The 24,423-nt window shown below is 33.1% G+C and overlaps 1 protein-coding gene across 1 annotated transcript in view; it reads right to left on the bottom strand.

Annotated features, from left to right (window-relative positions):
* COL11A1 (collagen, type XI, alpha 1) overlaps positions 1–24,423 on the bottom strand; it is a 226,752-nt gene that overhangs the window by 90,809 nt on the left and 111,520 nt on the right. Inside the window, exons 27-36 of the mRNA XM_010830962.1 lie at positions 23,738–23,791; positions 23,611–23,655; positions 18,491–18,544; positions 16,765–16,872; positions 13,552–13,605; positions 8,355–8,408; positions 8,181–8,225; positions 7,987–8,040; positions 7,827–7,871; positions 4,632–4,685 (exon numbers count right to left, since the gene is read on the bottom strand). Coding sequence (XP_010829264.1) covers positions 4,632–4,685; positions 7,827–7,871; positions 7,987–8,040; positions 8,181–8,225; positions 8,355–8,408; positions 13,552–13,605; positions 16,765–16,872; positions 18,491–18,544; positions 23,611–23,655; positions 23,738–23,791 — 567 coding nt within the window. The remainder of the gene's footprint in view (positions 1–4,631; positions 4,686–7,826; positions 7,872–7,986; positions 8,041–8,180; positions 8,226–8,354; positions 8,409–13,551; positions 13,606–16,764; positions 16,873–18,490; positions 18,545–23,610; positions 23,656–23,737; positions 23,792–24,423) is intronic.

Genomic DNA, 24,423 nt, shown 5'->3' with positions numbered 1-24,423 from the left:
TTTTCATAGACAGCTTTCTTCCACTGGAATAAGACTTTTTCTAAGTTGGTTGTAACATCTTGGGGAAAGGCTTCCTGATGGTGACTAATACCAGCTCTCTCCCTGATCTCCTCTTTATTGACACACTATTTAAATTACCAGCTCTAATTAAAGCCTCTCTGATATTTCGCAAGATCATTGCTTGCTCAGTGATTTGTTCGTATTTTCCAGGACCATCTCAGTGATTCTATTGCCATCTTCCCCAAAGACCAAAACTGGAATGTTTTTAACCAAGTCCCCCAGATATTCTTGGGTATCACAGACCCATTCTTTCTTTCAAAAACATATATTACATACTTATGTGTTGGGCACTAGGTAATCATAATATGAGATACAGTTCTCAGTTTGGAGGTGAAACATAAGTAATTGTTACTGGATCTTGTTTAGGTTCAGTATTTCAAAATAGTAAATAAAAACAAATCCTACTATTTTGATACATATGGGAATAGATGTGCCATCAATTGGGGTTAGTAGTAAAACTTTTAAATAAAATTACAGGGTGACTGCTAAAGGATAATAAACATGAATCAGACACTTTGTTCCACCGTGCTAAACTGCATCTCAAATGATGAGTTTTGCAATCAGTATAAGCTATTTATAGGGCTTCCCGGGTGACTCAGCAGTAAAGAATCCACATGCAAGGCAGGAGACACAGGGGACAGGAGTTCAATCCCTAGATCCAGAAGAGCCACTCCAGTATTCTCTCCTGGAGAATCCCATGGACACAGGAGCCTCGCAGGCTACAGTCCATAGGGTCACAAAGAGTTGGACATGACTGAGCATGCAAACACACATAAGCTATTTACATTTGTTTAACATTTGTAAATATAAAAGTTAAATATCTCATTATATTTGCTGGTGTGAAAAGTATAGATAATACTTTTATTGCAAAATATTACAATGCTTTAAAATAAACATATCTAAATAACATAATCTGAGATGAATGTAACATGAATTTTAATGGCTTTCCTAGATATTCTATGGGAGCAGTGTTTAATAGACTATATAAAAAATTCATATCATCATTTTTCTTAAGTATGCATTCCTAATATTAAGTGATAAATCCTAAATAGTTTTATTGACTCCAAACTACTACCCAATAAAATAAATATAGTGGCCAAATAATTTCATGGCATTAATTTAAAAATAATAATATTATTGATCAAAATAGATGGACATTTGATGTCATTGGAAAATGTCAGTGACAACAAATTCATCTAAGTGGGGGTTGTATGTATATAGCAAAGTAATCTGTGTAAAGATACTTAGAAATAAATGTTAAGAATTTTTTCACTTCTCATTAGCACTGTCTTGATTTCTCTATAAATAGAAGGTATCTTATAGTAATCATGTTATAAATCTTATTAATCACCAGAGTTAACTTTTTCTTAAATGGGGTAACTATATGCTGACATTGGCTTGAGATAAATAGACTCTAAACATGAATATTCCAAGTATCCCATATATACATATGTGTGTGAGTATATATATATAATATATATATTTCATTTATTTATACATACATATATAATATATATACATTTCCTAATTATAATGAAAACGAATCAGTTAATTTGAAGGAAGAGGAGCTTGGTTCAATCCTTCTACCTGAATCCTTCCTTCTAAATATCAAAGAAATGAAGACAGTTCTTTCCTATATGTTATAAAACTGCATACCAGAACAAATGATAGGTACTTTATTTCACACTTGAATGTTTCACTTGTCAGAGAAATAGAGTATAAAAATCATTTTGTTTAGCAGTGAAAGCAATGTTCCTTAGCAGTGTCATGTCTCTCTACCAGACTGCATGCTTCTCAAGTGTAGGCATTTATTACACTTCTAATACTTAAGAGACAAAATGCATGCATGATCAATGACTCAAAACTTGAAAGATACATGAGAGAATGGACTGAAAAAATCTGAGGAAAAATGGCACTCTGTGACAATAAAATTATACTACATGAGAGACACTTCTTACCAGTTTGTTCAAATATAAATGGCATGATAATGTTGAAGTTATACATATCACTGGATTTTATGTTGCTAAACAATAATCTATGAGCATGCCTTAAAAATACTTATGAATGGATCTTATGTGCACAATTTTGCAACAGTATTTTCATTTCTCTATATATGCAGCTTTTCATCATTTAATATTATATTTGGAACAAAACTGAAATAGTAAACAACATTACATGCAGGTAGTATCTAATTATCCTTTGTTTAATAATAGGTATTTGTGTTAATCCTTTTATAACATTATAATATAAATAATAGCTTTTTTATATGTGTGCAGTAATATCAAGATTTTTAGTGATAAAAATAATATTTAACACTTAAATCAGTATTTTACCATAAATAACCCATTTTCAAATATGTGAGCTAAAGTCACATTTGAAAGTAATCAAGGAACGAGGGAGTTATTCAAACTCAATAAAAGTACTGGAGAACATTTTATTTATTTATAAATGATTTTCAACATGTTTAAAAGTAGAATGTACTCATTTGTAACATTTATTTAGGTTTTAAACATCTTAATTTAGTAGTGTTCTTTTATGTAAGATTGTTATTGAACTATATTTGGTAAACTATAATTATTTATATTAGATACATAATTATTAGAAATTAGAAATTTTTTTACATGTTAGCATCCAAAACGTCTTATATAACTTCCTCATACAAGGTGCATGTTGTAGTCGTTTGTAAAAAAAATTCAGTTCAAAATCAGTTTAAAACATGCAGCCAAAAATCTGTATCAGTATGTCTCTAAATGAAAACATCCAGGATGTGAGTAAAACCGTCAGTAATTATTTACAAGGAATTAGTTATTTGTATTATTGCATTGAAAAAATTTTGTTCTCAAATCATTGACTGAAAATTTTAACTGTACTCAGTTTCCTACAGAGTAGGTCATATTCATATTCAAACTATATTGGTCTTAATCTCAAACTACTTTTGAATTCACTATTGAAAGTAAGGCCCATTGACCATTGGCATTGGCATCATCTGGACATTTGCCAGTAATATCAAGTCTCAAGACCTATCCCAGACATACTGAATCAAAACCTACATTTTTAACAAAATACCAACATGATTTATGTGTACATTAAAGTTTGAATAGCATTGTCTACTCTGGACTAGAACAGTGGTTCACAAACATTAGCATGTATCAGAACTACCCAGAGAGCTCATTAAGACGCAGACTGGGCCCCTCTCCTTGAGTTCCGATTAAAGGGGTAAGGTGGAAACAGGACACTGCATTTCTAATAAAGTGCTCCTGATCTTCTTGGTGGCCCATGGGGGCCACCCTGTGAGAACAATTTCCTTTGATAGGTCGGTGCTATGGTTTGAAAGGCTGTGTCCCTTTGAAATTCATATGTTGAAAGCATAACGCTCAAATGTGATGTTATTAACAGGTGGTACCTTTGGGTGGTGCTTATGTTATCTTCGTGGAACCCTCAAGAATGGAATGGTTGACTTATAAAAGTGTCTCCAGAGAACAGAAAATGAAAAGTCTGCTACCTGAAAAAGGGTCCTCACCTCATCATTCTGGGACTCTGATCTCTGACTTACAGCCTTCAGAACTCTAAGAAATAAATTCTATCATTTATACACTCCACAGTCTATGTTTTCTTTGTTATAGCAGCCAGAATGGACTAAGGCAGTAACTTGATACTAGCTCTTATAAATAAATTGAATAGGTTGCCAAAAAAGGAGAGAAAAAAGCAACTGAGCACGAGGCATGTCCTATATTCCCATAAATATCTGTCTAAAAAGAAAAGATTTCAATGAACTTTATGAAAATATTTTACTAGGATAGTCTAAAGACTGTGGCTCTAAATAAATTTTATAAAAAAGGGAATGATTCAAGAAGGGTTATCATTACATTTTCTTAAAAAATACATTATAAAGGCAAAAATAGTAAATACAAATAATAGATCTTAATGTGATAAAAGTAATATCAGAACATTGGAGGATGATTTTGAAGAAGGATGCACTGGATGATAAAAGATAAAAGAAATTAATACACCAAATATTTAAGATTCAGTAATGATTTTTAATGCCATCAATAATACTCATTGCAGTAGAAGAGTAGTTGAGAGAATAATATTCATGTTGTTCTAGTTTTGATATACTTTGAAGGGATGTTTAATCAGATATATCTAAATTATATTCAGAAATGTTTGATAAACTTCATAAGCTGAAAATACAAACTCTGGCATTAATCACCAATTTGTCTTATGGGCTTCCCTGGTGGCTCAGTGATAAAGGATCCTCCTGTATGCATTAGGCCGGGAACTACAGGTTTGACCCTTGGGTTGAGAAGATCTCCTGGAGGAGGGCATGGTAACCCACTCCAATATTTTTGCCTGAAGAATTCCATGAACAGAGGAGCCTGGCAGGCTGCAGTCCATAGGGTGGCACAGAGTTGGACACAACTGAAGCGACTTGGCATGCACACATGCATTTTGTTTTTATAGGAATTTGTATCAATATTTGTATTCAAATATATTTCACATATAAGCTGTGACTTGCAAAATTTGAAAACACTATCAAGTGAAGAAAGAGAAAGAAAAACTATGACACTTACAGGAGGGCCTTTTGGTCCAGGGAATCCAACTGGACCTTGAGGTCCTTGAGGACCCTGAAAAGAAAAAGCGGTAGGGTAATCTAAGCATATACTTTAATAGGAACATCTTTACACTCTGAAGTTTATTTCTACAGATAAAGAACAATACAGACCACAGCTTATTTACCATAATGGCAGAACAATGAGCAATACAATGAGATAATCTATGCTAATCTATAAGCAAAATGGATGATTTTCCACAAAATTCAGTACTCAAAACTGCACATCACATAAGTGGCATTAGCTTAAGAACACTGAAAATATTTAGAATTCATATTAAAAGTAAATAGAACATGGGTGTATCAGGAAACCTTGTAGATAATCTATTTTCAATATTAGCTAAAAACATCTATAAATGGAAATATTTCAACTCAATAGACTCCCCCAAATTATTTTTAAAATTGACTCTATACATATTTTGACACTACAGTCATACAAAATTAAAAGAAAAAAATAAGTGACTATCTCAAAAAGACCATAGAGGACACCTTTAACTAATCTCTATATTTAAAATGTATTTGTTTTTGAGGATATTGCTATCTCATTTTATTCATGCATAAGCTTCTTTTGTAGATAAGATGAAAATACTATGTCCCAAATATTGAAAAAGAAATATTTATGCCACAAATTATCCATTGTTTATGCAAAATTCAATTTATTTCAGTGTGTTCATTTTTTGTTTTTATTCTGTTCTATTTTTGCTAAAATTTCTCATTTTAGACCCAAGTAAAAACTATATTAACTAAGTCCTTATTGGTAGGCATTCATGCTCTGCAAATCATGAGTATGAGGGATCATATTTAACTTGTAGAATATCCTAATGAGTGCATATAAATATATATGTATATATACATATATAATATATATTGTTTGTACATATAATGCTATTTATATATATACATACATAAATATATTGTTAAAGAAGGTCATTAAAATGGGCAAATATAGGTATTTTTAATTTCTAATTCAATGGTACTACAAAACTCTCTCCTTGAACTTCCCAAGTCATATATACAGAAGAGAACATTTCTGTGATATTACTTTTATTGTTCTTCAACTGTGTGCCTAAAACATAGCAAATAGTTCATGATACTTAAAATTCTTTGAGAAAATGCTATATTATAGAGAAAATGTATGATAAACTACACAGAATGTAAGAAATACATTTTGTATATTTAAAACAAGTATAAATGTTTCTTGGAAATGGTTTCAAGCACACTTAAAAATTTTTTTGCTTTTTAAAATCAACCTTTGAGCTTCCCTGGCAGCTCAGATGGTAAAGAATCTGCCTGCAATGTGGGAGACCCAGGTTCAATCCCTTGGTTGGGAAAATACCCTGGAGAAGGGAATGGCAACCCACTCCAGTATTCTTGTTTGGAGAATCCCACAGACAGAGGAGCATGACAGGCTACAGTCCATGGGGTTGCAAAGAGTCAGATACAACAGAGCGACTAACACTCACTTTACTTTGATCCTCAAAATATACTTTTCTCATTCTCAAAATTTCTTCACAGTCACAAGTGATCATGTTCTTGGGTTACACTGTTGTGTTCCAAAATAAAATCATGAAGATTTATAGCTGATACTGAGATTTTGGAATGTATAATAAAATATGTAAATAGAATAGTTTGTGCTTTAAAGGCAAAACTCTTAGTTATGCTACAATTTGTTAAATGGTTCTACTGGTTCTATTCCAGTTAATGATTCAGCCATTTTAATTAATTTAACTGTATATTCCAATTAAGATGACTGATATAAAATATTTAAAATGTGTATATTGTTTATGAAGTCAAAATGTACAGGATGAACTTAATTTGGAAATAGCTCATCAACAGTAAGAAATATTTAATAGAAACTTAATTAAACTTGACCCAAAGCCCTGAAACAACTGTAATTTAATGTTTATACTTGGGTCTTATATACTGACATTTCTGTCACAAATAGAAAGTTTATTTTTTAAAAAATGACCTATTCTCAGTTTTAAGTTATACATCAGAGGGTATTTCTGTTTTACTTTTTGTGAAATACCTATTATAAATTTCAATAATATAAAATGTATAATTCTATAAATATATAATATCAATTTTATATTTTATAATATCAATTTTATAATATAAAATGTATAATTAAAGTATAGAATATTAAGTCATTAGCCTAATTTCATTGATAGTAATGTAGAATATTTTAAATTCTTTCAAGAGGATAGCTTTTAAAATCTGGCTACAAAAATGCTATAGTTTGCCAAACAAAGGGTGTGCTTACTTATGTATATTTAGCTTTATTTTATATCAATTGAAAAATCAATTTACTAAATAGTTTTCCTATTTACTGGAATAGACGCTTTATCTTGATTTGAATGTTTATTGATTGTGACTTAATGGCTACTGGAAGCTTGCATGTTACCAGCATAATGCTACTGCCAGCTCCAGAAACAAAGTATCAGCATGGAAAGCAAGAGCAGGGGAGGAGAAGGTATAGGTGTTATATACAGGTAGGCTGCAGTCCCTGGGGTCGCTAAGAGTCGGACATGACTTCACTTTCACTTTCACTTTTCACTTTCATGCATTGGAGAAGGAAATGGCAACCCCCTCCAGTGTTCCTGCCTGGAGAATCCCAGGGACGGGGGAGCCTGATGGGCTGCTGTCTATGGGGTCGCACAGAGTCGGACACGACTGAAGCAACTTAGCAGCACATATTTAAAAGAAAAACAAGATTTCGGTTTAAGAGTTAATAACATACGCCAGTTACACATATAATTTCTCTCACTTCTATAACAAAATTAGTAGCACATAAATGATGAAGATTTTTTTAAGGAAGTAAATTAAAGAGTGGGCTTCCCACGTGTATCTAGTTGCCAATGCAGGAGACTCATGAGACACGATCCCTGGATCAAGAAAATCTCCTGGAGAAAGACATGGCAATCCACTCCAGTATTCTTGCCTGAAGAATTCCATGGACAGAGGAGCCTGGTGGGCTACAGTCCATAGGGTTGCAAAGAGTCAGACATGACCAACACGACTTAGCACGCACACACATATTAAAGAATAGGAACTTTTAAACTCTGATGTTTTGTGGATTTGCAAACACATGTCTTTTCCCAGAAATTTAAACACTTGTGAAATATAAACATTTATATGATGTAACTATTATACTTACTCTTTCACCAGGAGGGCCAGGAGGGCCATCACCACCTGAAGTGCCCTGGAAAAAACAACACAAAAACAGAAAAAAATCAGTTTTGACTCCTTCCGGTAACAGCCGTCCTCTGGAAGAGGAACCTACAGACAAGCCCAAATGGAACAAGTTCTGACAGTACCTTTGGACCTGGTTTCCCAGTGGGACCTCTTGCTCCTCTTGAACCTCGAGGTCCCTGCATGTAAAAGCAAAGATGAAATTGATCTAGCTCCAATTACATCAAAACGGCACAGGATCAGTCTTATTTTTTGAAGCAAATTATTTTGGAAAGTTAAATCCAAAATCAAAATCACCATTTTAAATCAAGGCCCTTACCGTTGGACCACGCTGACCCCGAGGACCTGGTTTGCCAGCTACGCCCTGTCAACAACAGTACAAACAGCCTCAGTATACAGTATATCACAATGAATTGCGAGTCTGGGTCCGAGACATAGGTTCCCATGTAAGAACACTTATATTAGTCCAGAACAGTATACTTGTATATCATACCCGGGCACCTTTCTCTCCATTGGCACCTGGAAACCCAGGAAATCCAGTGGAACCCTACAAAAATAAAAATAGTAACCAATGAGTATATTAATTAACATTTTAGCAACAAGCTGAAAGTCTTTTAAAATACAGTGGTTCTCACAAGTGGGTAGCATTCAAATCAAAAATATAACTTTAAGACACCATACAACCTTTATTCATGTACTGAAAAATGAACTTACAGTGACACCTGAAATCCTGGAAGCATTGAAAATATGAATTGATAACACATCTTAGTTTTCAGCTTTAAGGAAATTAACTAATCAAATATATCATTTCTCATACCAAAAAATAGCAATTAAAGGACATTTCATATAAAATAAATTTTGACTTATAATTCTACATATTTACTTCAACTCTGAAGAAAAATTTTGTTTTTCACAAGCATGAATAATCAAATAGTAAAATAGGAGTTTTATAAAATGTTTTTCTGAATTAACATTATTGTATTCTTGTAGTATACTTATCACTTTTTAGTTAAGTATTTTGTACCTTTGGAACTGGATAAAATCAAAAAGATTAAAAACCTTCCCCTTTTTCTGTTTGATGTTTAAATGTGGTTGGATACAGCTGAGAGTCTAAGTCAGACTGTCCAGCGTTAAAATCTGTTATGGGGATTCCAAACACATGAATTCAAGACTTATGTTTGTCATGCAATCATGTAAGTAAATTGAGTACATCACTTATCCCCTTTGAGCACAGCTTTTTCTTCAGTAAAATGAGATCATCTGCATCTTATAGGTACTTTGACATTTGTAGGATATAGAACTGAAGGAAGGCAAAGTATAAAAATGATAATAATAGATAACATTAAATAAGGATTATTTAAGGATGTAATAAGCCCTATAAAAGAACTATGTAATTTAATCCACAGTTACCTTTTACAAATGGAATATAATTCCATTTTACCTTGTACATATGTCCAGATTTTCATCTACTAAGAGATTCCTTCAAACATGACTGTGATTGGTTTGCCTCATTATTGTATCATGAAATAAAGCAGATTAGGGTTCAATCCTTTCTCTTGAACTTACTAATAACTATGAGACCCTCAGAGTGGTGGGTGGGGGAGGGGGCTTCCAAGCACTCACTTTTCCTATTCAGACCAGTGTATGGATTAAATGCAATAATGTGTAAAATGTCTAGCAAAGAATAGTAGACATGCAGATTTTACACACTTTTCCATGCATCAATGAAGGTAAAACAAAGCCTTCTTTGACTTGAATACATCTTCGGGTTTTGTTTTTCTTTATTCTTCTATTAGATTCAGGTGTACAGTAAAGTTAATCAGTTATACACACACACACAAACACACACAAATATATATTCTTCACTCAGATTCTATTCCATTAAAAGTTATTACAAGATATTTAATATAGTTCCCTGTGCTATATAGTAGGTCCTTGTTGTTTATCTATTTTATATACAGTAGTGTGTATCTCTTAATCCCAAACTCCTAATTTGTTTGTTTCCCCCACTTCTCTCCCTTTGGTAACAATAAATTTGTTTTCTATTTCAGTGCACACTCATTTGGACTGAACTAACCTAAAGTAATATTTCTCCCAGTAATAATGGCTCCTCTGTATCAGAATAGTCTAGAGTGACTGCTGAAAGAAGGGACTGTCAAATCCTACTGCAGGGAATAGGGTCCAGGAATTTGCATTTTTAACAATTTCTCCAGGTGATACATACAGAATGGGTGTTATCAATTTATATATCCTCCACAAATCAGGAAATTTGTATGTGAAGCCTTATGGCATTTGATGGACAAAGCTTAGTAAGAACTGCTAAGCGTCCTATTAGGACCCATCTAGCAACATATTATAGTTCATTTATAGAGACCACTATGTGATCAACCTGAGGACAATTATTAAAACATGTAATGCTCACATAATGGGGGAAAATGTCTGCAAATTACATTTTTGAAAGGCTTTCAAAAAGCCTTTTCTCTCTCTCTGCTGCTGCTGCTGCTGCTAAGTCTCTACAGAGAATCATATAGTTATATTTGGTAGAGTATTACTATGTGAATACTCTAGGACATTGACAAGTAATTATTATTCAATATGGAAGTAATTCATTTCTACCAAATTCAATTCAAGGACAAATATTCATCTGTCCGGAGTAGAAGAGAAATACATTTATAGAGACTTTATTCGAACAAATGGCTCTTATGTATCAATTTTATGTTTAATAAATTTATTTTCTTACATAGTTTCTGCTCTAAGAAATTTATGGGAAATAGACAAAAATGTCTAATCCACCAACTAAACAATTTGTAATATATAGGCAGATCCTTCTCTTTTTCCCACATAAAAATTATCACCAAAATGTACAATTTCTATGGAAAGACATTTGCTTTTAAGTGGAAAAAATAAACAGCCAACAAAAGGCCAAAAAGTCAATGGTTAATAGCAAAATCAGCTTTTTTGGTGAATAAAACTTTTAAAATTAGTTTAAATGCTATTTTTAAATATAAACTAATTCTATCTGAAAATAGATTTTACTTTTTGAAATAGCTATCATTGGATACAACATAGCTGCAGTCCATGGGGTCGATGGGAGTCGGACACGACTGAGCGACTTCACTTTCACTTTTCACTTTCATGCATTGGAGAAAGAAATGGCAACCCACTCCAGTGTTCTTGCCTGGAGAATCCCAGGGACAGGGGAGCCTGGTGGGCTGCCGTCTCTGGGGTCGCACAGAGTCAGACACAATTGAAGCGACTGAGCAGCAGCAGCAGCATAATGGTACATATTTTAAAAACCCATTATGGTTTACATTTCTAGTAAGATATTGCATAAATTATATTGTCTAATTATAGTCCTTATATTGCTTGAAAATTAGCAGCCAAGTTTCAGTGAAAGGGAAAGTCGCTCAGTCATGTCTGACTCTTTGCGACCCCACGGACTGTAGTCCACCAGGCTCCTCGGTCCATGTAATTCTCCTGGCCAGCATACTGGAGTGGGTAGTTGTTCCCTTCTCCAGGGGATCTTCCCAACCCAGGGATCAAACCCAGGTCCCCCGCATTGCAAGAAGATTCTTTACCATCTGAGTCACCAGGGAAGCCCGATTATAGTCCTTATATTGCTTGAAAGGGATTAGTAGTCTAGTTTCATATTTAGTATAATAAAGACTTAAGCCTATTCAAAATTCACTGGCTTCCACATAGGAAAGGAATGTGACCCTATCTTTGATTTTTGATGTATCCATCATTTTTTATTTAAGAACTGAGAAACAAATGGTTTTGATCATAGAAAAAAGTTGTGAAAAAGTAAAAGAAAAAGATAAAGACCAAAATTTCATACATTTAGGTTAAAAGGTAATAATGCAATGTTTGATTCCTCGGGGAAGAAGCATTTCTCTCTAGTCATTCTGGTCCATTTTGTTACTAAAGAACTGAATGATTATTGAACATAGTATTGACTTAGGAAAAACAGAAAAATATAAGGATGTCAAATAAACACTTAATAGAAAACTATACTCATTCATGTAAATGTAAAAACAGATTTTTGTTTTTAAATCAAAACACAACCACAACTGCAATTCAATTTAGATCAAAAATTTACCCAATAAGTTAAGAATAGTTTAAAGTTGTATTTTATAAAGTAAATATCTTTTTTTACTCAAAGCACTTGTGAAAATGCTTGACATCCAAAAGGAAATTAACTAGGTAACAGAATAGGGTATTAGAGACAATATTTAAAAGGTAAAAATTACTAATTAATGCTTGCATTATTTTTTAAATCATAGATTAAATGCATCTTTCTTTAGAATGGCTCCATTACCTCCTAGAATACAAGGAAATATTCTAGAAAGCCAGTGAATAGGGCAAAACTGGATGGCAAGCCTAAAATACTCTTATCACATGATAATGAGTCACAAGTACATGAAATTCACATTTGTCAGGAGGTAGGATATTTTTGTCTCCCATTGATTATCTGTGAAACATTAATAAATATATGTTTGGGTATTATTACACCCAACCAGGATGTATCCTTATATTATAAACCTGTCAAACATTAATGAATCAAACAGGGATAGATAGATGACAAACATATAGATAGATAGTAGATAGATATAGATAATCTCACGTGCATGTAACTACCTTTATATTAATAAGCAAAATTTATATATGAAATCATTTAACCATTTAATGTAACTAGTCAATCAATCAAAAGAATCCTTAGTGAAGTTCTATAATGAGCTCAAGGAAAACTAATACAAGGTAAACATGTATTTTAAAAACACTTTTTTGCTTAAAATATGTATATTTCACATAGTCAAAAATAGAATCTCAGTGCATTGAGTGCATGAGTTGAGTAGTAGTCCTCTCAAAGACATATCAAATATCCAAATATTCTGGAATTTTTGAATATTACTTTATTTGGAAAAAAGGGGTCTTCGTAGATGTAATTTAGTTCCAGATCTTGAAATTAGATCATCCTGAATTATCCAGGTGGTCTTCATATCTAATGACAAGTGTCTTTATAAGAAGAAGAGAAGATAAGAACACAGAAAAAAAGGCCATGTGAAGAAGGGGTTGGAGATTGCACACAAGCCAAAAAATGCCGAGGGCCACAGGAAGATGGAAGAGGACAGGACAGATTCTCCCACGGGGCTTTTGGAGGGAGTATGGGCTGGCTGACACCTCAGTTTTAGACTTCTGGCCTTCAGAAGTGTAAGAAAGTCAATTTCCATTGTTTAAATAACCAAGTTTGTGGTGATTTGTTACAGTAGCCCTAGGAAACTGATTCTGTGGAAATGAGGGAAAATGAAGAGGATGAAAGAAGAGCCATTCTTTCTCTTAAAATAATATCAAATGGTAATTCAAACCTTTAGGGAACTAGACAGGAAATCAAAACTTCTAGATCTATTAATTAAATGCTGCCTAGGAATAGACCTTATTCCAATTACAAGGAAGTGGCTGATTATGACTTCCTCTGTCTCTAAAATACTCCAGTCCAAAATCACATAAGCTCTCTGAACTCTCTGCAATCCCAGTACCCATAAATGCATCTGACTTTCTCTTGTAACATTATATTTTAAGGATTCATCATCTCTACATTACAAACTGAAATGTAACCATAGATGATTAATGTTAAATGTATTGACAAAGTGCTAATAAACAAGCTATAAAAATCAAGCTAATTGTTTTACCTTTGGACCTTGTCTTCCTGGATATCCTGGTAATCCTGGAACGCCAAGTTTCCCCTAAAGTTAAAATAATAATAATAATAATCACTTCAAAATAGAATTCAGTCTATTAGAGCATTTGAAAGGAAGATTTGCAAGTTTTTCCATTCTTTACTTTCACTACATTTCTTAATTTGAATAGGAAAAAAATGTTACTAATGCTATGATGTTCAATAACTTAACCTCTTAAGTGATAGTGTCTTCTTTAAGGACATAGTGAAAGTCACTCAGTCGTGTCCAACTCTTTGCAACCCGATGGACTATACAGTCCACGGAATTCTCCAGGCCAGAATACTGGAGTGGGTAGCCATTCCCTTTTCCAGGGAAGCTTCCCAACCCAGAAATCGAGCCCAGGACTCCCGCATTGCAGGCGGATTCTTTACCAGCTGAGCTACCAGGGAAACCCTGACATAGAGCCCTGAGTAAAGATAATTCTAGGACTGTTTGTGAATGAAAGAATATGGTAAGAATTCACCTAAATTTTATCAAAATTAAATACTATTTATGATGAATGGCTGTAGTTAGAACTGCATGTAGGTTTTGCCATTTCAACTAAAGGTAATCTATTTGAAAAAATTATTTAATTTCTCACTGTAAATAGAAAGCAAGCAATCATGTAAACTTTTTTTTTTTTACTAAAGGAAAGCTTAAATAACTATATTAAGAAATTTTAACCTAGTTTTTGAGCAAAGTTTCTTCTTTTATTCAAATATCTGAATAAATTGAGTTAATAAATACCAAATATTGAGAGACAGAGCTAAACAATGATTTTTGTGGAGTGTTAATTCCTACGGGTGGAAACTTGAGTGTGTAGCTATTTTCTTCCAGTGCAATAAAATTACTACTCAGTTTGAAAATGCTAAAACAAATGATAAATTACAGTGAAGTCCAACGATGTATAGCATATACTAAAAGGTTTAAAACACTAAACTAACAAAATTGACCCCCTGAACAAAGCATTAATTTAAAAATTTGGATAGAAAGAAAATAAAATTAAAATAAGTGGATTGAATAAAATATATGTTTGTGAAATTTGACTGAGACAATTTCCTTAAGATCTTAAGAAAGTATGTTTAATATATAAAATATTTATCAAAATCTTAAACATTAACAGACAAATAGTATTATTATTTCCTATGTGCATTCAAAATAAATAACAAAAACATAAACAAGTCCAAATTACTACCTATAAAACTTTAAAAGATGAGGAGGCTTTATGAACAAAAATAAATATTTTACTGGATGAAGCAAGGCAAGAAATTAAGAATACAGTTTATGATCTTGTTATTATAGATAGGGGTCCCCTGATAGCTCAGCTGGTAAAGAATCCGCCTACAATGCAGGAGTCCTAGGTTCAATTCCTGGGTTGTGAAGATCCCCTGGAGAAGGGAAAGGCTACCCATTCCAATATTCTGGCCTGGAGAATTCCATGGACTATATAGTCCATGGGGTCACAAAGAGTCAGATATAACTGACCGACTTTCACTTTCACTATCTTATATTGAACTAAACAATTGTCTGATTCAAGATCAACTTTACATAGGTAAGCGGTCTTCACACGAAAAATATTCAAACAAGCCTTAAGAACCATACTTATAACGATGTCACCTTGGACACAGTAAGTTGTCACAGCTTGTTTTATGCTACTGATTTCAAGGTTAATGAAATTCTCTTAATTATGATCAGAAAACTTTTGCAGTCTATGTTACTACATTAGAATGCAAATTCATTCATTTTAGAGTCATTTAAAAATAAATCCAGACAGAAAAACTGTATTTTCAGTATAGTGATAGGCAACTTCAATAAAGGAGAAAATACTAATGAAATGCTAAAGATGAAAAATTGGGAAGTAAACTTCTGATGCCTCAGAACAGTTTGTGGGACCAACTTACACAGAATACAGTGGGGTTGAGAAAAGAGGAAGGTCCTAGAATATCCTTAAACTATTGGCAAAGGAGCACTTTAAGCAGAAGGTTCATAGGTCTTATAAGCCTTTATGCCCTGAACCCCATCTTTTCCTTCTGTTGCTTAAACACGATGACATTATTTATTGGTTTACAAACAGCAACTGGGAATGTGAAACTGTAGAAATGACTCATGATAACATGAGAAAATGATTTTTTATTTGTCTAGTCACAATACCTATATAATCCCTATTTTTTTTTCTGGAACAGGATGGTAAAGGGCAGAGACAACAATTTTCTTATACAGCATGCTATTTTCATATTTATAGAATAATGATATGCTCAATATAAAAAATTGGAGACTAGACATACTTACAAAAAAAGGAATAGTTTGATTTATACCACCAAGAGACATGTATTATTTATATTTTCCTTCAATGTACATAATTGGATAGCACTTATCATCAGTATTTCTAGTTTTTCTTAATTTAACTTCAGGTTCATTACTGGAGGGGGTTGCCATTCCCCTCTCCAGCAGATCTTCCTGACCCAGGGATGGAACAGGGGTTACCTTCACTGTAGGCAGATTCTTTAACATCTGAGCCAACAGGGAAGCCCTATAAGTTGTTTACAATATCACTAAATATTCTATGAAGGCATAATTTTAATGTTGCCTAATATTATATCTAAATATAACAGTTGCAAATATTTTTGACATATGCATATAGCTTAGTGGCTGTGAAAGCAATACATTAGTATTATCTAGGAACTTTTAAAACATGGTGATGCCTGAGTTAAACTGGATTAGAATTAAAACCTCTTAAAGTATGGCCTGAACATCAGTATCTTTTGAAACATTTATCCTGTAAAAATACATGCTTATGTGGAAATATTGAGAAAAGAACATTTTGGTTTTAGGGCCAAAGGTGTCTCAACTTGCTCCAAAACAATAAGTTGGCCACTTTTCATTGATTCTTTCATCCTTCATTAATCACAGGCAGATTCTGCACTTTTAATATAGAAGAGTGTTAAGAGTGGCTGATGCTACATGGCCAATGGGAGAAGAGACTAGAAAATAAGGAACAGAAGAAGAGGATGAATGTGCCCGTCTCCTGATTATACTTCTACGTAGCATATGGATATGAAATTGAAATTCAAAAAATTGAAACTAGATAAAACTCTTGATTTATATAGTGGGTGATTAAAATCACCCTAAAATGACAATGAAACATCATGTACAAGAGGACCTGTAAATTTAAAGTTGTTCACTCACCTTCTCTCCTGCTTGACCAGGAGGACCGGGGTCTCCGGTTGGACCAGCTCGACCTTTGGGGCCTTCAGGGCCATCCTCTCCTCTTGGACCTACTTGACCAACTTCTCCCTGATAACAAAGTAAGAGCATTCTTGCAACTTAAAATATCTTTGAGACTGAACGGCAGAAATTATAGTTCATCAAAAAGTTATATTCTTCAATTCTTGGTTTATTTACTCATATATATGACAAAGAGGACTGAAAGTCTTTGACTTTATCAATCTTTCAATTAATACATAAATGACTCAATACAGTCTGACATTTGAAAAGCTACAGAAGTCCTATGCTACCATGTATCACACTAAATTAATTTTAATTCACTGAGTCACAGAGAGAGAGAAAATAAGAATCAAAATTAGATACTATAGGTTGGCAATATATGCTACCCCAAAATACGCCACTTTGGCATAAGGATTATTTTGAACTGAAGGCAAGTGAGAAGGAGCAGATACAGAAAAAGTGATCTACCCACCCTGTACTTGCTTAAAAGCGGGGAACAAATTTGCAAAGGTGTTTTTCCTACCCTCTTTATCAGAAAAGACAAAAATTAGTCACTAGAGGTAACTAGACCCTTACTAGTCTGGAGCCAGAAGCAAGCACCAGAGGAATATATCTATACAGCAAACTTTCCAACTAGCCTTTATATAACATTAATAGTTTCCATTTATCTGCCTTCCCACAGTTTATAGCAATAGAAACTCAAAGTCCTTTCTTCTTTAAAATTTATTGTTCCTTTGCTAAAATGATATACGCTTGAATTACTCATCATTTAGCGTTCCCATGTATAATCATGATACATAAGATAAACTTCTGTTTGCTTATCTCTTATTAATCTGTCTTCTGTCATTCTGTAATTTTAGAGGGCTCCAGTCTGAGACTCTATCAGGGTAGGAGGGAAAATAATTTTTCCTCCCAGATGATAGCAACTTTGGAAATCACTGATTGGAACATAAGAAAAATATCTCACCTGACTTTAAACTTTATTTTCACATTTAAGGTATTAGGTTCTAGAATGTGTATGCTATTGCTCCCATCCCAGACATAGGCTTTATATGCATTTTAGGAAAATCAATATTCTATACCATGTTTTTTTATTCCATTTATTAGATACTATTATGCTAGTTATAAAACAAATTTTCCCAATAAAACATTTAATTTACTTTAGGTGACAAACTTTTATTTTCAAGATACTCGCTAACAGAAAAACGGTGTACTATATTGTGACTCAAAAATTCAAGACAACTATAAAGTGAAAATTCATGAAAGTTGCACATATAGTCTCCAGGAAGCATAGCTCATTATATATGAATAAGATTTAAAACAAATCTATTGAATTAATTATATAAAGCAATTTGATCATCAATTTATAAAATGTCTGTAAACAGTAATACCATATATGATATAATATATATTTTGTGTATTTATACATATATATATATAAATATATAACTATGCATGTGTAGATATGCTATGGGACATATATTTAGCATAGCATCCAAAAAATAAATAATAATATTTTATTTCCACAGAAATTAAGACACCTAATCTTCATATAAAAGTGGAAGTGAAAAATGTCTCAGGTAGTACAAACACTTGACTTATTCTATGTTTGCAGTATTTAACTATATAGAAATAAGCACACACATCCATAAACGCATGTACTAGTGCAGATTTTCTTTTTACTTACTCTATCACCTTTGAGACCCATGTCACCTTTGAATCCTGGAAAACCATCTTCACCCTAAAAAGTATAAATAATAAAACAAGTACTTAATCAATTGTTTGGAAAATACTATATAAATTATGAGTATTGATAATTAGGAAAAATTGTTCTGAGAAATATGAATCTTGCTTGTGAAAACTTTCTCTTCCCTATTTTAAACCTTTATTTCCAGTATTCTCTCATTTCCCCATAATTAATGACTCTAAGTTACTTTTCACTTTCATGCATTGGAGAAGGAAATAGCAACCCACTCCAGTGTTCTTGCCTGGAGAATCCCAGGGACGGGGGAGCCTGGTGGGCTGCCGTCTCTGGGGTCGCACAGAGTCGGACACGACTGAAGGGACTTAGCAGCAGCAGCAGCAGCAATGGCTCTAAGTTACTAGAAAACTTTTCACAAATATGTTCGTTAAATCTTCTCTATCTTATGGGGAAAATAACCATTATCTTGTAACAACATGTATCCTATGTTATTTGAACAAAGAAGTAAAAATTTAATTACCTTTGGTTTACAAGAACCCTGGATGACGAAATAAATTCTTTATCTTTGCTGATACATACCTATACATTTTATGTCATTCATCTTGTCTCCTGTGCTTTAGATAAACGTCTTCTGGTTCAACCTGTTCTCTATATTACAACCTCTCTTCAGGTGAAGAATAAGCAAATTAATATTATCCTTTATGCATAAATAGGGATTGCTATTTGGCACATATGCACAAACCAGGAATGCTGAAAACTGGGCATCCTTATCAAAGAGAGGAGAAATTTTGACTATGAAAATACTTCTAGTCATTTTTACTATATCCAGCTTCATGAATGACTTTACTGTCTCTTAATTTCAAGAAAAAAATTCCTAAGGAATAATCATTCATGTATTCAATAACATTAGTTGAGCAATTATTCAGAGCACTGTGGAGTAATTTGAAGTTTTTGTTTTACCAATAATTTGCATTAATTTTGGCTCAGGAGGAGGAGAACGGGTGTTTAGAGATGAAAGACATGAGGATAATGATAATGATGTGCTGCGCTGGTACCAGTAGTGGTGGTGCTGAGGACAGAAGGGTACTTGGAGAATTCACAGAGCAGCTGGTACCTTAATTAGCAGTTGGAGAATGGATGACTTGCAGAGTTTGAGAAAAAGGCCTGTCAGGCCAAGTATGAGAACAGAGCTAGGAAGATTAGTACTTACACTTCCACATCCTGCTGTGGAAATGACCTTTACAAGACACAAAACTGATCATATCAATTTTTGGAATCAATGATTCCAAAGTGCTAATGATGACCATAAGCTGCCATCTCCCTCACGATTGAGGCTTTGTTCACCTCTATAGTTTTATCTTTGGTTTAAATATCCCTTCTACTTTCATCCAACACACTGGAACTGAATTTTACAAAAGCTGAATGTGCTGTATTTCCATTTGTAATTCTTGCATTGGTTAACCACTTCCACATACACACACATTTGCAAATCTTTTACTTTCTCTGTCTACCTGGTGAGATTTTCCTCATCTTTTAGGATTTAGCTCATGATTCTGCTATGAATCAGTAAAGAATCTGCCTGCAATGCAGAAGACCTGGTTTTGATCCCTGGGTCAGGAGGATCCCCTGGAGAAGGGAATGGCAACTCACTCCAGTGATTCTTGCCTGGAAAATTCTATGGTCAGAGGATCCTGGTGGGCTACAGTCTGTGGGGTTGCAAAGAGTCAGAACAGGGCCCAGGGACTACACTTTCATTGCCACGAGGTATTCCATGACCTCATTCTTTGCCTATTAAAATTAACCTCTTCATCCTATGTGCCGCACTCATCACTTGTTAATATAACATAACATCCTGTCTGAGCCACAGGGGAATAATCACAGGTCTCTTTCTTTCTACTCAATGCTGAAAAACAAGTGCAAGTGAAGTCGCTCAGTCGTGTCCGACTCTGCCACCCCATGACTGTAGCCTACCAGGCTTACCCGTCCATGGGATACAAGAATCACGCCTAAGTAACCTCTAGCTCTCCAATGCCTACTACATTCTGACCCTCAAAATCACGATATATAACAGATATTTATTAAATGTAAATTTGGAATCATCCTTGCCTCAGTGTGAGTTTGGTAATGTATGCTAAGGTCCAGAAGATATAAGGTTAGTAAGGATATGTGAGACTTAGACCCGGAAGTGCTAAAGGCTAAGTCGCTTCAGTTGTGCCCCTTTGCGACCCCATGGACTATTGCCCTCCAGGCTCCTCTGTCTATGGATTCTCCAGGCAAGAATACTGGAGTGGGTTGCCATTCCCTTCTCCAGGGGATCTTCCTGACCCAGGGATCCAATTGGCATCTCTTATGTCTCCTGCATCAGCAGGCAGCTTCTTTACCACTAGCGCCACCTGGGAAGCCAAGACCTGGAAAAGGAATCAAATTTGATATAGTGCCTTGAATGCAGCTGGGTAATAGCAGAGGCTTAAAAGCTGAAAATGACCACTTAAATTCCTATTGACTGGTGTCTTTATTACCTGATCCCTAGAGAGAAAAGTAATTACACAGTTGCCAAGTTTAGTTTAAAAAATTACTGCACTCTATGTCTAAAATAAATAATAGTTTTTAACATTTTTTTCAAGGAGAGATATTTTAAGAGAATATATAGTGAAGTAGAGGCTACTGCTATCAAAACTTTATTTTCAATACATTCATAATTTTAAAAATAAATTAGATAGTAAGTTAGTAAGAACATCCTTACAGTAAGTGACATTTTTAAAACAAATGGCACTTTCAAGCTACTAAGCTTTCCAGTCCTTAAATTATCAAATCTTAGTTAGTATTTTTAATTAATTTATTTTAATTGGAGGCTAATTACTTTACAATATTGTAGTGTTTTCTGCCATACATTGACATGAATTAACCATGGGTATACATGTGTCCCCCATCCTGAACCCACCTCCCACCTCCCTCCCCATCCCATTCCTCAGGTTGTCCCAGTGCACTGGCTTTGAGTGCCCTGTTTCATGCATTGAACTTAGACTGGAGGAAACAGGTTTTAGAAAACAGGTGAAAAAGGAATTCGCCTGTGCCACTTGCTTGACTGGGTTATGTTGCTTAAGTTCTAAGGAATAAAGCTGACTCTAAACAGTGGAGAATTTTATTCTAGTTAGGGCACTAACTTGGTAATTCAGCTTTCATTAATTAATACTGCTATTTGTAAAAAGAAAATAGTTTCAATTTCCTTCCTCATCTCTTCTGAGATAATGGTTGATTATAATATATATTCAGAAAAACAAATAGTATACATTAAAATTAACTAGGATTTCATAGTTCTTTACAAAGTTTGAAAATAAGAAGAATTCTTGTTATAAAAAGTTTCCATTAAAATTTATACAAAACTTCTCTAAATCTAGGTAAACAATATATTACTAGGTTAATATATGATATGGAATGAAAGGTACAACTGAAAAATATCTTAGAGATTTTTTAGGATGAGGTCCTCATTTTATAGACTTAAAATAAAGCTCAGGGAAAGTAAGCAACCTAACTTTACAAGTTAGCTTTACAACTTTACTATGAGCACTATAATCAGAACTCAGAATGTTTAATTCCCAATTAAAAACATTAATTCTTTCTCTATATATCTACTTGTTTCTTCTGAGACCATATGCAACTCAAAATAACCAATAATATAAAATTTTTTTCCATACATTTTTTTTCCTGAGTATGTTTCTTCTCACAAATATCTCATCATCTATAATTTTATTTTCCTTTGCATTTGCCACTACCTCTCCTTCCAAAAAGTTCACAACTTTCCCACTCCAATTATATGCCTTTCATATAAACACTGCCTTCCCTAAAATTCTTGGTGGGCACTAATTCCACAGAAAAAATTTGAATTGATATTTAAATGTATTAACAACAAAAACTGAGATTCTAAGTTCCAAACTGAGACTATATATATATATATACACACATACTTTTTTTTTTTGCCTAGGCTACTTGCAAATAATTACAAGTTCAACATTGTCTAAGCCATCACTCTGCTGTCAGCTCAGTAAGACACTATACCCTGAAGTTCAACTGAGATGATAAAGATGAATTGGGATTCAAATCAAAGTAGCTGAGTTAATTTAAAACACATGACATATTTTCACGCACTAGACTTGACAATATAGTCGCATACTTTGACAATGCTTCAGTATGTTACCTATTATTTTCAGAAAATAAAATATGACATATATAATAAATACATCCCTTCTTGTCATTTATTCCTTACTGATATCAAATCCATTCAAGGTGCTTTTAATAATATTATGACTGTAGGAATAAATAGTTATCCTTGAAATAAAAATGTATATTCCATATATTTCTCATGAAATTCCCTTAACACTTTGTACTTTGTGTTATAAAATGTAATATAGTAAGAATTAATGCAGTACCAGTTCTGAGTAGTGTCATTCCATTTCAACATAATCATTGAGGATGTGGGAGCTCTACATTTATCTTAAACATTTCTCCCACCAGGGAGGCCATTTAATGAAAAAAAAATCTCAATTTTGTTTTCTTCATCAAATTAAATTATTGGTATACTTTAAAATAGTGCATATTCTTTCATTCATATTTATTTGGTTTTACTCTTTATTTCCTTCTCATTTAAGCTTTTGCTATGCATGCATTATCACATACAAAGACTTCTTCCAACAATTAATTCCTATTTTGTACTTTATTTCAATTTATGAAGAATGAAAATTTTAGTAGAGAAAAAAGGGAATAAATATTCCTCTGTTATGCATATAATTGGATCCAATCCAGTCTTAACAAATACAATCATACGGTCAATCTTATAATTTAGAAAAGTTAAAGACATGTAAAAATAAAACTTTAGCAGAATTGATTTTATATATGATATACCTTTTTTTTTCTTCTATAATTTCATCCTCACCCAAGGATATAAAACTTTTCTTTTAAAGTTTCAGGATAGAGTCCAAAATTATTAGACTTGCAGTGTCTGATACATAAGTAATCATTCAATATATTTGAGAAATGAAATATCTATTGAATAAATTTAATTTTTTATACAATACCAATTAAAATCACCTAAATAAATTATGTTTTACCTTTTCACCTTTAGAGCCTTTGAGACCTCTGACACCATCTGCTCCCTATGGAATAAATTAGAGGAATTAAATGACTATAATATTTTACATTGAAATTAAATAATGTGGAAAATATAATATTATTTACCTTTACTCCTCGGGGACCAGGGTAGCCAATGGGACCCTGTGGACCAGAAGGGCCCTGTAAAAGACCCAATGCAATTTAAATACATAATGTACTGAAAGTGTCCCTCACTCACATACTACAGTTTTACCAAATAATCTCTAAGAAGATGATATTTTTCCACTTTTGGTAAAAATTTATTTGGTAGCTTATCATTTCTATCTAAAGTCAGATATGAGGAACAAACATATCATGTATTTATGTTAAAGTAAGATAAATGTCATAAATATATGAAGTAATATAAATAATCATATATTAATAATTACTTTTCTAAGATTGAAAAAAATCCGATGTCCTTGATGTCTACAAAAAACAGCTACAGATTAACCAAAAGGATAAATAATTTCTAACCAAAAAATGTCATTAAAAAAAATGGCATTAAATTTACATCATTTACATCAAGAAAATGATCAAAATTATATATCTTCCACAGCTGGCTTCATTTCACTATTCTATCTAAAGGAAATAATATATAACATACAGTAGTAATGCTATTTTAATAAGAATCTAAAATTAGCAACTCTACATAAAAATGATCTTACCCTGCTACTGTAATCCAAAAGTAGTATTAAGATTGAATAAGTTTTAATTTTGATATTTTATAACTGTTTCTCTTTCAATTCCCATCTTATGTAAAGATTATCAGAAAG

Source organism: Bison bison, unplaced genomic scaffold (assembly GCF_000754665.1).
Source record: "Bison bison bison isolate TAMUID 2011002044 unplaced genomic scaffold, Bison_UMD1.0 scf7180017864519, whole genome shotgun sequence".
NCBI classification, from domain to species: Eukaryota; Metazoa; Chordata; class Mammalia; order Artiodactyla; family Bovidae; genus Bison; species Bison bison.
This window is presented reverse-complemented; position numbering and strand designations above follow the sequence as displayed.